Raw genomic sequence first — 14,442 nt, forward strand, 5'->3', positions numbered from 1 at the left:
GATATGTACATGTTATCTCAAATGTGTAAATGTCTCCCTTCCCTTTTTGTTGAACCTTTTTAAGTGTATCAACCACAGTGCCGAGCTTCATCTGGAAAGCCCCCAAAGAAAAGCTGTGCAACACTCTACAGTTCTCTCCAGGCCTCTGTTTCATCAGAGCGACAGACATACACAGACTCAGACCACAAACACATACACCTGCAAACTCTCTTTTTTTCTTAGCACCATTTTGCCATTGTCCATGTTAGTGTAAGTGCAGTAAGGTAACGTTTGTGTTTTCATCTGCAGTCCTGTGAACACCTGAAGCACACACGGTCCAACCTGTGACTTTTTATTGATGATATTTCATTATTAGTGGTAGTATTATAGTGGGAGTGAAGACTGGAAAAGCACCCTACCAGCTCAAGTCAATGACATCTACATGCTGATGTTTGTAGTGTAAACAGTTATAGGTGTGATTATTGACTAAAAAAGAGGTAACTGAGTTTCATTTTGGTACGCTGAGCTCCATGGGCATTAAGCAGCTATTCAAAATGATTTGAGCTGAACTGTGGCATGCAGCCACTTCCAGAAAATAAAGTCAGAGTGCCTAAAACTGTAGTTCATCAAGTAACCCCCTGAGACCGTCTCCAAAAGTAGTTCAATCACTAATGGGACCCCACTGAAATGATGTCAAGCTGTACAGCATAATTACAAATATTTAGCGCTCTCCATGATAATAATGTGGAGCTGTAAACAAAACACTCAGCTTGGTAATTTGTTGACAAATGAATTGGACAAAGCTGTGAAACTTTCGATGTTTGCTTACTCTTTCCTAAAGCACCCTGGGGAAGTGTCAGTTAAATGCACAAATGATATCAGTGATTTATTATTCCTATGATCATCTCTTCACTCAGTTAACTTTGTAAAGTCTGATGATTTTGATATACAACAGGAAAATAGTGATAATAATAAATAAACCTTAGAGACTCGAATGTTTGTTAAATGATTTTTGCTTGACAAAATGTAACAACAATTACATTTGTAGTTAATTAATCATTGGATTTTCCTAACATGCCACTACACTTTGTACTTAGTTTTAATCATGTTTAACAGTCAATTAAAAAAGTGTTTAAAGTTGAACTTTCCTAAACATTTCACAGATGATTCAAATTGTCATTTCATACTGGGTGGAATTAAACAGGCTGGTGAACCCTGCAGAAACTCTGACTTTAAAAGTCTGTTTAGAATCTGTGCTGTTCTCTACCCTGCACCGCCACTCTTTCCTTTTCTCATTTTCCCTTCTTTTTTTATTTTTTTTTTATTGTGAGTCACATCTCCAGCTCTGCTAAACCCCCCTCCCTGATTCCTCCCCGGGCAAGTCTTGAGCCTGGTTTCCATTACAGGCCAACACACAGCTAGCATTTATTCATTAAATGTGCCTCTCGGTTTTCTCTCAAAATAAAACTTTTTTTTTTTTTTTTCATCCCATTGCCAGCAGAGATGATTTGTCAATGGGGCTGTATCTTCAAACTAAGCAAATTGTGACTTTTGATCTTGTGATTTAAACATTTAGAGTTTGCTCTGGCACTGACAAATCCCACTTGGCTTTGACTCTTGTTTGGGAAAGTTATCATGGCCAGATCTCTTTCCCTACATAAACCTGGTTCTGGCTCAGTGGTTTTAGAAAGTGTAGTCATACGGGGGCAAATCTGCACAGTAATGTTTATTCAGAGACAATGGTGCGGCACAGGGGCAGAAGTGAAAGGAAGGACAAGAGGGAGTTTTCTTTCCCAGCTTCTGGGCATAAGCCTGGTTCGGAAGTTGGTTGTTGTAGTTTTAAAAGATCAACCACGAGTTAATGCCCGTTATATCCGCCACTGTGGGACATAGCTATAAATCAAAGGCTGCAAGCAGTGATTATTGTCTTACCCAGCCAGTATTTGTATTTAAATGTGAGTCAACTTTGAGGATTTTCATGTGAATCCAGATATCGTGTTTCAAAGGCCGACATTTATTTACGTATTTTTTCTAGACTTTTCCACATGTGCACAGTTACTGGACACTTAACACACCCTTAACTTACCATCACACACACTCACACCCATAACTGACACATGCGAGGTCTGACACGTGGATGAGCCACACACACACACACACACACACACACACACACACACACACACACACACACACTTTTTTCTCTCCTTTTTATAATATGTTTACATTTCCATTTCATACTTTTTAGAAGTAAATTGAAATACCTGGAAAGTCAACTGCAGCCGACAAAACGGTGTTGGTGGGTTGATTTGCTCTCCTCCACTTCATGCTATCTCACCAGCACTATCTTTTCATCCGACCTGCACACAGCGTTTCCACAGAAATGCACACCGTCAAAGAGAGTTTGTAAAGGTGTGTTTTATATGTTTTTTTATGGGCCATTTTTATTTATGGCAAAGCCACAGTAATGATATGAGTGTAAATGAGAGGAGAGCGTAGAGAGGAAGCCTCCAGCTGGAGTCAAATCAGGGACCACACAGTGAACATTCAGACTGTTATTCTACAGAGACGTTCCAAATATCAGATATCATGCAGGCAGTGGCACACTGCAATTTGGACTCCCAAAGCCGCCGTCATCTGTCTGTAACACTTATATTCTATTATGGTGCCTAGAGGATTGTTTGTGAGGAGTTCAGCATTTAAAACGCTCCTCTCCAAAAACAATATGCTGATTACTGGTGTGAATATTCACAAGACTCTGTCAGAAGACTCCCCCCCCCCCAATCATCACATAATAGAGTCAATAAAAACTGCACACAGTCAGGTCTGCAGCTCATCAGGAGATAAAGTAGTCGTGAATATTTTCTGGAATAAGACCGTTATCCAAATGTCATCCAATTCTCATGATGTTTGAGCAGTGACAGGAGCGTGAACCGTGAGTTCTTCAAATGATTTTCAAAGAAGTGATATTCAGAAAGCATCTCTCATCAGAAGTAGTTTGCTCTCACGTTGTGTATGGTATGATGTTGACTTCCCCTGATGACCTTTCAAAGCTGTCTCCTTCACAAATAACCCCGTCTCTTTTTTTAACTTGACGCTCATGTTGGAGAATGGAGTTTGATGAAAGCTGGAGAGCAGAGAGGTTTGACTGTTAGCGCTCCACTAAGCGCTGTTTACCTTCAGTCTAACACATTACAATAACACATGAGCAAAAAGAATGCAGATTCAGACTGTGACATAAAACCTCAACATCTGAACCTATTCTCCCCGAACGGCTGCCGGATTGTTTCATCGTTGACTGAATGACTTCAGGCCTGCAGCTTGAATTGTTGTTTATACTATTCAAAGCGTGAAACGTTTGATTCTATTCAACAAGTTAATCTGCTCGTGTCTTACACACTCACTAAAGCCTCGCTCACTAAATCAATCAATATAAACGCATCATGTGTCTTTAGGAGACTCAGGGAAGATGTTTTTAGTCATCACACTTATATCATACATCATAATAAGGAACAATGTTATCACACACTGTACGCTTCTCAGATATCATGACTGCCTCCTTACCGTTTGTTCTGTAAAGTTTAATATCTTAACTTAGCCTCCTCAAAGAAAAGAAGGTAGCACTTTCTCTTCTTCTTTTTCTGCTCTGTCAGGTTTGCTATTTTTTTTTTTTTTTTTTTTCTGTGTGTAAAACCACAGCTGATTGATTTACATGGAAGCGTTCTTCGTTCTTTGAATCTTTAGTGTGCTCTCTTAACTTCTGCATGTTGGCCTTGTGTATCAGTATTTCTGAGAAGTATGTAAGGAGGGCAGCGTGATGAACTGACACATTTATTCATGAGTGAAGGCTGCGTCTCTGACAGCGCCTGACACGTTTCCTAGAACACGCTAGTCTTTATCAGTGTTGGTAACCCAACAGCTTGTGTGTGTGTGTGTGTATGTATGTGTGTTTGTGCGTGAGTGAGTGTGTGTGTGTGTGTGCGTTTCCCACATCCTCGATGATGCCACAGATAGAGCTGAAAGTGAATTTGATCAGTTCTAATGATCTGCTGGCGCCATATATTCCACCTTTGTACATACACAAGAAAAGACATGTACAAAGGTAGCTAACAGAGTTTTTCTCTTTGACTAAAAAGATTGCTACGAATAAAAAAAAAAAAACAGGCTTCAGAAACCGTTCGTAGTTACAGATCCTACAGTCGTATCAACAAACTGAAAGAGCTGATTGTATTTCAGAGAAAGGCAATATTTAACTTTTATAAGTAAAACAGACTCCTAAGATGTTTCTATTTTCATGCATCTGTATGACAGTGTGGTGTGGTCACAGCTGCCTTTTCTGGATGAAAGCCAATGATTTGAATCATTGAAAATGAAAGCCAGAAAAAGGTCCCTGCTTGAGTTTTGACTTTTCTCAAATGTAATCACTTTTTGGATCTTCAGAACACACTAATCCTGCACAAACTTCATTTCTAACCAAGAGACCAAATTTCACTTTATTATAGCAACCTTCACTGTTGTTCACTTCAAGTCTGTCTTTGGAAACAACCTGCAGTATTTCTTCTAATTAGGTTTTAAATGTTATGAAAGGCTTTCCAGAAGAAAAGTTTGGACACCTCGGCGTGGAATACATGAGAAGTGGAATGTAATCAGACGAGCTATTTCTGTCCCCCCGTCCCTGCAGGAAGACCTCGACAGTGTTTGTGTGTGTGACACAAACAACAGGTGGTGTGGACTTGAAAACAATGGCAGCTGCTACGAATCACAGACAGTGTGAGATGCAACTAAACTCCAGATAAACACATTACAAAATCAAAGTGTTTCAGTACGGCAGGGGTAGAAATGTTGGTGCATCATTTCAAGCAAAATGCAAAATATAGCTGTGAAAAATGTGAGCCTGCTTATCGGTGTTTGTTGAGGAAAAGACGAAATATGTTCACTTTTTTTTTTTTTTTGGCACATTTTGTGCATTGCCTCATTTGATGGGTACACCACTTCTAATGTCGTAGTGTATCCTCTTCTTCTGTGGTGGTTTATGAGCACCTGACTGGAGAATTAAGACAGCTCTTGATATGTATCAGTGCTGGAGGGAAACTGCTTGTTTTGCAATTTTTCTTTGGGCAGATTAGTTTTAAGATGAATTAAATGTGTGAATGAAGAAAAGACTCCTGCCGTTCACTCATGTTTTTAATGGTTCCTGGAGACATTAAAGATTCTGGGCACTACATAATTCAGCTTCATAGGTAGTGTTTGTCGTCAGAAGGATTGTGTTTTTTGGCTGCTTTTGACGATGAGAAATGATTATAAAGAATCTCAGAGAAGAGAAACACAGACAGATGTGACGGTCAAAGTCTCCCCGTCCTCCGAGGCCCTCACGGGGGGGCATTGGACGTCTTTAAAATTGCTGCCTTTGTGTGTGTGTGTGTGTGTGGCGTCGGCAACGTCAACCCTCACAGGGGTTTTGGAATGTTGAGTTTGTGTCTGTCAGTTGCCACGACAACGGCCTTGAGAGAGGGGACCCTGGGAAGATGATTTTGGACTCCAAACATCCTGTGTGTCACTCGTGTGTGGGCGTGTGCGCTCAGACTTGTTTGTGACTGCGTAGGTGAGAGGTCGCTTGGTTTCATCCGTCACTGTTCGTTTGTGTTTTTTTTTTTTTTACTTTTTGTAAAATGAGTTCATGTGTTGAGAAATGGTCGTTCTGGAGTATATTAATTTTGCACTACAAACTAAGGCTGTCCACATTTACAGTACATTGATCATTTTTGATACTACACGTTTTAAAACTATACGATCTCATCTGTTTGAATGGAGTGGAATGCTATTTTACTACCCAATCACTGCCGAGGTACCCTTGAACAAGGCATCGAACCCTCACCAGCTCAGGAGGGCTCGCTGTGGACAGCCCCATTACTCTGACATCTCTCCATGAGTGCATGTCCAAAGGATCCTGTTTGTGTAGCGTGTGTATTTTAATTTATGTGTGTGTAGCATTTTCAACCACAGCGTAAAATATCTGAATGTCCCCTCACGGCAACATTAAAGGTTATCTGCTTCAATATATGTAGGCCATAATACTAATATAAATCAGTGTGTGTGCGTGTGTGTCTGTGTGTGTGTGCGTGTGTGTGAGTGACATTGAAACATTGTAGTGGAAGTTGACTCAATATGAAAAGCACCAGCAGTGATAACTGAAGTCGATCCAGGGTCACAACATCACTATGACGACTCACACTCAGCTTTAAACTCTGCATAAATCTGTTGTTGGATAAAATCTTTATAATAAAAAACAGATGTCAGCTGATTTATGCTTCTCATCCAAACAGCACAGTAATGAATTAGTATTCAAAGGCCATGTATAAGCCTTAGTAATAGAAGTCTTATGGTCTGTTATGGTGAGCGAGAATTGTGATTTCCTTCATTCTACCTTTTTATTTGTCTTGTTGAACAACAAGCTTAAGAGTCTAAATGTTGTTGTTTACAGTTAAAGGCCTTGAAATCCATTCATTTGAAATGCTGGACTAAAAAAGGAATTTGTCTCGGTGTTTTTAACGCCTTTCTTTGACAGACGGGACAGTCGATAGAATCATAAATTGGAAAGAGAGAGAGAGAGGAATGGCATGTGGGAAAGGAGCCACAGGTGGGAATTGGGCCGCTCGCTTCAAGGACTGCCCGTACGTGGCTTCTGTACAAACTAACCACTAGGCCCGTTTGAAGGCTTGCCTCTGTGTAAAGGCACGGCTTTGATGAAGAGCTGGAGGAAGCTGATAAGGAAAAGATTTTGTGTGGCATGAAGAAATAAGTTGGTTTTCGACCTCAAAGCGTTTCAAGAGAAATTCAAGAGAGATCTCGTCATTTCGTTTGTATGTCATGAGGAAATAGGTCATCACGAAGCTCCAGTACGTTTTTACCAGTTATCTGGCCAGCAGTGGAAGGAGAGAGGTGAACACTGCACTGTGCTTCTGTGGATGATTTACTGAAAGTTCAAACGTGAGCTCCATGTTCTGTTCTGCTGATACTGTTGGTTGTGTTGATAAAACAGTCACACTTTCTCAAGAGAAGAAAGTGCATTCTTAAGTCAGATGACACACACACTCGCAGCTTTAATCTTTCAAGTATTCACTTTAGCCAATATTTTGACATCATGTCCTTGTTCTGTTCTGTTCTGTTTTTTTGTTTTTTTTGTCTGAAGGAGACAAAAAACATGTTCAAATATTCTCTGCATGAACCTTTTCAGCAAGTTAAGACACTAATTAAAATGTTCCCCATGAGCACTGAATGATACTGAATGGATTCCTGTTTACTTGCAGACTCACTCTGCTCACTGCATGCTTTTATCCATCACTGCATTTTCTTCTATATGTCCATGAAGCTGTGTTTGAGCGTGGAGAAGAAAAGAAAACATGTCTCATGAGGTTACTTTGGGTGCTCAAGTTTAAAACCTGTTTGCTCCACACTGCCTGCCTTTGGGAGTAAAAAGTGAATTCCTGCTCACATTAAGGACTTGGAGTCAACCTTGTGAGTAAAGGAGTCGTAGCTCTTCGGCCTGTGCTGTTGACTCAGTTGATAAGAAGTTGATTTTCATTGATCACTGAGAAGGAGAAGGGATATTGATGCTTGTGAAGATTTATGAAACATTGACGTTTTTTCATCCTATATTTCTAAGAGCCTATTGTGTTATTTTTCAACTCTTCTTTGTTTTTGTGTCTTTCTCGTCCGACCGTGTCCTCAACGCCTTTTTGTGTGGATGTGACTAAAAAGTGAGAAAACCAATCACAAAGCTTACACACTTTGTAATCATGTTTGTGTTGTTGAAGTAAGAAGTGACATGCACGTAAGAAAAAAGAGTAAGTAGGAAATGTGCTGGGAGCTTGAACTTGCTGCCCTGATGGAGTTAATTCACAGAAAGCCTGTTATGTTGTTGCTCAACCTCTCAGACATCTGTTGCCTGTTTTTTGTCTTTTTTTCTTTTTTCCCCCTCCACGGACACACATGGTTCCTCAAAGATGATTTCAGTCCCAAACGTGTTTACATTCTCACTATAAATTACTCTCAATGAGTCACCCTCGGCTCGTATATTACAGACACACACAGACTTGATTAGCGTTGACACATGCTGTGTCGTTCGGGTGTTAGTGGAGATTGAACTCAACCTCTTCGTGTTCGGTTGTTAGATGGGAAATACAAACAGTTTGTTCTGCAATGGTGTCGTTCCCTTTGGAAGAAGGTTTAAGACGCATGGCTGTTGAAACGAGCACTTCGATTAAAGTCACATGTGTGATTTATTTGAACAATAATGTGGCTTAAAACGTCTCTTACAGTTACCTCGAGTGTAAGGTCAAGTATTTTAATGCAACAAGATGGATTGAGATCTCAGGATCACTCACACCATGATAGCACACATTACATCACGTTATGTCTCAGATCAGGAGCCGATGATACAAGGAGTAAGATGCTTCTAACAGACACAAGAACTTGTTCCACTTCTGTGATTTCTGTGGCAGGTGAAGAGCCAGAGATCAAAGAAAGAGTTAACTTCAGAGTTTCATCCGTCGGGGATTAGACGCTGTTTTGCTGCGTAAACGTCTGGATGAGTTAATTAGCAACTGCCGGCAAAACGCTTTAAGCCATCAGCTTGAAATATGAGGATATGTCAAGTTGACAAAGAGTAGGTGTGAGTCACATCCGGTTTATTCTGGTCTCACTTGAGTTGCTGCTGCCCACATAATACGACCAAGCAAAGAAAACACAACTCAATGCAGATGAGTTTAAAAAGAAAAGCCTGCAACCATCGAAAACGGAAATAATCTGTCTTTTACAGGAGGACAACGAGGTAAAATTGTTAATAAGGATTCTGTTTTGGAAGTGAGGTTTACAAACAGAGACGAGCAGCCTGAAATATTGAAGTTGATGTTCGAAGTTACCTTTGTTCTTGGCGTTGTGGTTCATAAAACAAACAAAAAAAGAGAAAGTTGCCACAGATGAAGACCAGGTGTTGTAATAAAAAGATTCTTCTCCGAGGTGGATTTGTCACTGTATGTTTTAAAGACGGAGAAAGAAACATAAACTTTGCTTTTCTTTTCTTTTTAAATCATTGGTAATACGTCTAATAGAAACATTTGTTTCTGACAGTAACAGCTTGTCTCTTCTAAGTGGGTCTCTTGCTTTCCTGCACCTTCTACCTTTCCTCTGAAAAAACACAGATCTGTATCTTTGTCGCTCTTTCTGTTTAGTTTTGTTTGTTTTTTCTGCTCGTCTCGGCACAGTCATGAGAAAAACCTAAAAGTTTGAGCCTGACACTGAAGAAACGTGTCTCTCACACCGGACTGAAATTCAGCTGTGGCAGCAATTTGGTCGTCAGTCAGTTCCTCATCCAGTGACTCAGATCTCACTGAATGAGTCACATCCCTCTCATCTGTGCTTCACATTGTGTTTTAATGATAACATAAGGCGCTGCTGCTAAAAGAAATCAAAGACCCTTCACAGTGGGTCTGTTCGTGTCACTGGCAGGCTGAGGAAATTGGTCAAGTGTGTGTGAGTTGGTTTTAATCTATGAATTTGATGTGTGCGGTTCCTGTTTTTTTTTTCCCTGTGTGTTTGTGTGTAGGATTAACATAGACATTCCTCAGGCTCACACACTGTCACATAGACTCAAACTCATCCGGTGCACAAAGCCCTGGAATCCATCCTCCCTGCTCTCTCCTCTTCATCCCTCCCTTTCTCCCACCCAGCGCCTCGTCTTTCACCGTCTCGTCTGTTTCCTCTCGCTGCCGCTGCTCTCTCACGCCACTCGCCCCCTGGACCTTTTCTCTCTCTCTCTCTCTCTCTCTCTCTCTGTGTCTCTCTGTGTCTCTGTGTGTCTCTCTCTCTGTCTGTCTGTCTCTCTCTCTGTGTCTCTGTCTGTCTGTCTGTCTGTCTGTCTGTCTGTCTGTCTGTCTGTCTGTCTGTCTCTCTCTCTCTCTCTCTCTGTGTCTCTCTGTGTCTCTGTGTGTCTCTCTCTCTGTCTGTCTGTCTCTCTCTCTGTGTCTCTGTCTGTCTGTCTGTCTGTCTCTCTCTCTCTCTCTCTGTGTCTCTCTGTGTCTCTGTGTGTCTCTCTCTGTCTGTCTGTCTGTCTCTCTGTCTCTCTCTGTGTCTCTGTCTGTCTGTCTGTCTCTCTCTCTCTCTCTCTTTGTGTCTCTGTCTCTGTCTCTCTCTCTGTGTGTCTCTGTCTGTCTGTCTCTCTCTCTCTCTCTCTCTCTCTCTCTGTGTCTCTGCCTCTCTCTCTCTCTCTCTCTCTCTCTCTCTCTCTGTGTCTCTGTCTGTCTGTGTGTCTCTCTCTCTCTTGCATATGTTTGTCCCATAGGGGTTTTGATGTTGATCTTGCTAAATTCCACTTTGTGCTGTTTATTTGAAAGCTGGAGCCACAAAGGCTGTGTGATAGAAGCACGATCTGCTGTCCTTAAGCAACACATTCAGACACCGTCGCACACTTACTGTAGTTTCAGTGAAGACGCTGTAAAATGACGTCACGGTGAGGCCTGTACCTGTATATATGAACATGACAGGAGGGATGGGAATTACTCGTCTGCTATTCAAAGACAAACACACTGACATAAGGACAAAGACAAATCTGCAGATGACTGTGCATAGCTGCTTTTAGCATTAGTTGTTGCTAGTTTTAACTGGAAAACGTTTGCACTTGACCTCATGTAAGCAAACAGCTTTCAGAAGTGCTACAAACACCACCTGGTGGAATTTATACATTACACCCGGGTTTCCGGTTAAACATTTTCATTTTTAAGATGAGAAAACAGCTGCATGGAAATGTTTATCTGAATATTTGAAAAACCCCATTGACAAATCCAAAGTTACAGCGTCTTTGTCTGTTTCACATTTGATTACTGAAAGGCTTGTTTTATTTTCTCTGACTCCTTCTTTACCTCTGTGTAACTTTGTGTTAGCTCTTGGAGGAGTTTTTTTTCTTTCACAACCAACTAAACTTAAGATCTTTTTCAGTTGTCAGTCATCCGACTTGTGATATTTCACACTTCATATTGATTGTTAACCTACATCTAAGAGTTGAGCACACACAAGCCTCTTCTTGTTCCTCGTCTTTCCCTCTTCTGTCATCCAGGGCTCATTTTAGAGTCGGCCTCTGACCCAGCCTGCCACAGACCTGTACACATGGAGAACCAATCATCCGTGTGTGTGTGTGTGTGTGTGTGTGTGTGTGTGTGTGTGTGTGTGTGTGTGTGTGTCATGCTGGGAGGTATGGGGGCTCCAAGGCTCTGGGAATCTCTTTAAGTCATGTATGACTCGTAGTGCATGTGTCTGTCATCCTTCTGTATCCAGTCGAGTCTCCGGTTCATCATCCGGAGTGTTCACCTGTGAATGTATCTCCATGTCTCTTTTATTAGAGCACAGCAGTCTGGATCACTGCCTGCTGAGATCTCAAACCTGCAGACTCATTTCAGATGCTCATTTCAAAAACTTCCCCAGATATGATGTCCTCGTTCATTCTTTGAAGTCACAGTTTGTCTGCTCGGGTCGACTCTGGCACACGGCCCACAAGAGCTCCATGTAACTGTGCGAACACAAGCGTGTCTCATTCTGACATTTCCCTGCTTTCCCTCGCAGCTCCAGAGAATAAAACAATGGCACTGTCCATGTGACCTCTGAATTGATTGTTTTCACTCACCTACCAGTTCAATAGGTTGTTTCTACCAGCCAGTTTTGTGTGCATCTTTTTAAAACTATGTAGAGAACTAAAGAAGTCCAAAAAGGATGATATCTTATCCTTTTAGTCCCTGTGATGTCTTGCTATAAACTTGTATATTTTAAATACAAATTTCAATTCTTTGCTTCCATTGATCATTTTTCCTTCATGCGAGCGGTCGACTCTGTCTCACAGTCATCCTCTCCTCCTTTTGTCTTTCAGGCCTCCAGTCCCAAGCTGACGACCTTGTGCTCAGATATCCAAGAGGTCCGTCGTTGTAACCGTCTGGAGATGCCTGACAACTTAAACACATTTGTTTTAAAGGTAAGTTCAGGCTTCATCTGAATGACTAACATCAGAGAGGAAACAGCCGTAGTTTTGCAGACTCCGCCCACTGGATTGTTTACGTCCACGCCGTCTTTGATCTCCAGCCCCCATTCAACACACAGAGGAAATGGGACAATCATCGTGTCACATCACTTCATAACAGAACTCCACAAAAAGCCTGATTTAGAGCTCGTCGGTTTAGACTTGAAGAAAACATTCAATAAACGTTCTGAGTTTGAAGCAGTTCAAACAGCTGCAGGGATTAAAGCCGGCTATGATCACGTTCCAGTTCCCTCTCTCCCAAACACAATACTTGGATTATTATAGCTTTTACTCTGGATTCCTCTTATTAGCACCATCGACTATCCTGTTACCAAAACACATGCTCAGTGGGACAACCTGAAGAAGCCTCGATTCAGAACACGTCTGCTCTTTGTACTGTCATGAACAGAGAGAGAGAGAGCGAGAGAGAGCTCCCTGTGGAGCGTCTTTTAATGTCCGAGTCGACTTTCCAACAACTACTTAAAACAGGAAAACAAAAGATAAAGAGGGTCCATTAAAAAACAAGATTGCCTCATGTTTCTTTCTGCTCTGAGGGGAAGCATGGTGCAGCACAACAGGACAGCCTACGTTGAAAAACGTTATCATACAACATGTTTTAATCTTTATTCCCTGTCCTGTTGTTTCTTTTTTTTTAAGCCATCTTAATTTCTTCAAATATGTCTCATCACAGGCTGGTTTGGTTTGATTTTGTTAGCATGTCATTTTACCTGAATCTGTCTTAAGGAGAGCTGCTTCAAACATCGCACTGTTCATGTGTGCTTTCTGTTTCTGATCTTGGGTCACTGCAGTGCAGCCCAGCGTCTGTTTGTGCTCGCTTCATTTCAACTCCACCATGTCTCTGCAGGTTAATCGAGGGAGTTTGATATTTGAGACCGACAACGACCAGCAGGTCAGCTCGTGGACCACAGAGCTCAAAGAATGCATCAGTAACAGGTGAGAGACGCAACGACACACACACACACACACACACACACACACACACACACACACACACACACACACACACACACACACACACACACACACTGTTACTCACTGTTCATGTGTGTGAGGCCAATTAAGGAAACCAGTCATGAAATGGAAAATGTTTCCATCGCCCCGCCTTCATCCCTCACTCACTCACACACACACACACACACACACACACACACACACACACACACACACACACACACACACACACACACACACACACAGAAACAAACACAGGTTATGTAAGGAGAGGCTCAGCGTTTATTCATGCTGCACTCTTCCTTGAGATTCTAAGTGGAAATATTGAACATTTGGACTTTGGCTGTTTGTGGGCGTGCTGGATGTTTACTTGTGCCGAGTTCTGTGTTTACACGTGCAAACATACCTGCTCGAGGGCACTGCAAACAAGAGCAGGTTTGGGGATTGTTACATTTGGAATCGTCCTGGATATAATCCTTCATCAAAGTAATATTTACACACAACCTTTCAGAGATAACACATCTGATGAGGAGGAAGAGAACTGAGAGTTGAGCAATAAAAGTAATCCTGCAATGGATCTGAGCTGCTTTTGTTAAGTGCAGAAAGCTGTGGGGCTGTTCACTCGTTCAGCATCATTACTTGATTTAATGTCCCTCTTCCTCCCTTCCTTTCTCGTCACATCTCAAGTCGACCTCAGCTTAATCAGATTCACCTGCAAGAAGGTGCTGACTTTATCGAGCCCTCTTTGACATACAGGAGGAAAAATACCAATGAATGAAGTAAACGACACGGTGTGTGTGTGTGTGTGTGTGTGTGTGCGTGCGTGTGTGTGTGTGCGTGCGTGTGTGTGTCAGTTGTGAGAGGAAGTGTGGGGGAGGTCTCTGCAAGAGTTGGGGGGAATCTCAGGACCTTTCTGATTTCTGCAGATGTCTGGAATGCTCTAACTCACGCACACACACACACACACACACACACACACACACACACACACTAACTTAGTGTTTATTCAGACAAACAGGCTCGTCTGCCACATCAACAAGTTTTAAATTCCTCTTAAAGAGAAGAAAGTTTGTCCGTAGGTCAAAGGTCTTTCTGATGTCACAAAAGCGATCAGAAGAGGAGTCACTGCTGAGCTTAGTGTTTGCTGATGTAGATGAGATCAGGTATGAATCCATTTCCACTTTCTTTCCAACATCCTGTGTCTGAAGGTGAGCTGATGAACTGTCCTTCATTTCTGGAGTGAAATGTTTGACAAAGAAATAAAAGAAGCGACACAGAGTGAGGAGAACAGAAAGAGACCTGTCTTCCTGTTATTCACAAAGCTGCAAACTCAAGTCAGCATTTTGGCAGGATTTGCTCCAGCTTCCCTCTTCAACCTTCCCTTTCTCATGTGTGCATGTGTGCTCGCACACGTCTGTCCGTCCCCTCTA

At 41.8% G+C, this 14,442-nt stretch overlaps 1 protein-coding gene across 9 annotated transcripts in view; it reads left to right on the forward strand.

Moving 5' to 3' along the window:
• The window catches only part of sh2b3 (SH2B adaptor protein 3), a 43,059-nt gene that overhangs the window by 26,018 nt on the left and 2,599 nt on the right, over positions 1-14,442 (forward strand). For all 9 annotated transcript variants that reach the window (XM_079368253.1, XM_079368254.1, XM_079368257.1 and 6 more), the window contains 2 exons: positions 11,894-11,995; positions 12,906-12,994. In XM_079368253.1, the coding sequence (XP_079224379.1) occupies positions 11,894-11,995; positions 12,906-12,994 (191 nt within the window). The remainder of the gene's footprint in view (positions 1-11,893; positions 11,996-12,905; positions 12,995-14,442) is intronic.

This window comes from Symphodus melops (genome assembly GCF_947650265.1).
Source record: "Symphodus melops genome assembly, chromosome: 1".
Classification (NCBI taxonomy): domain Eukaryota; kingdom Metazoa; phylum Chordata; class Actinopteri; order Labriformes; family Labridae; genus Symphodus; species Symphodus melops.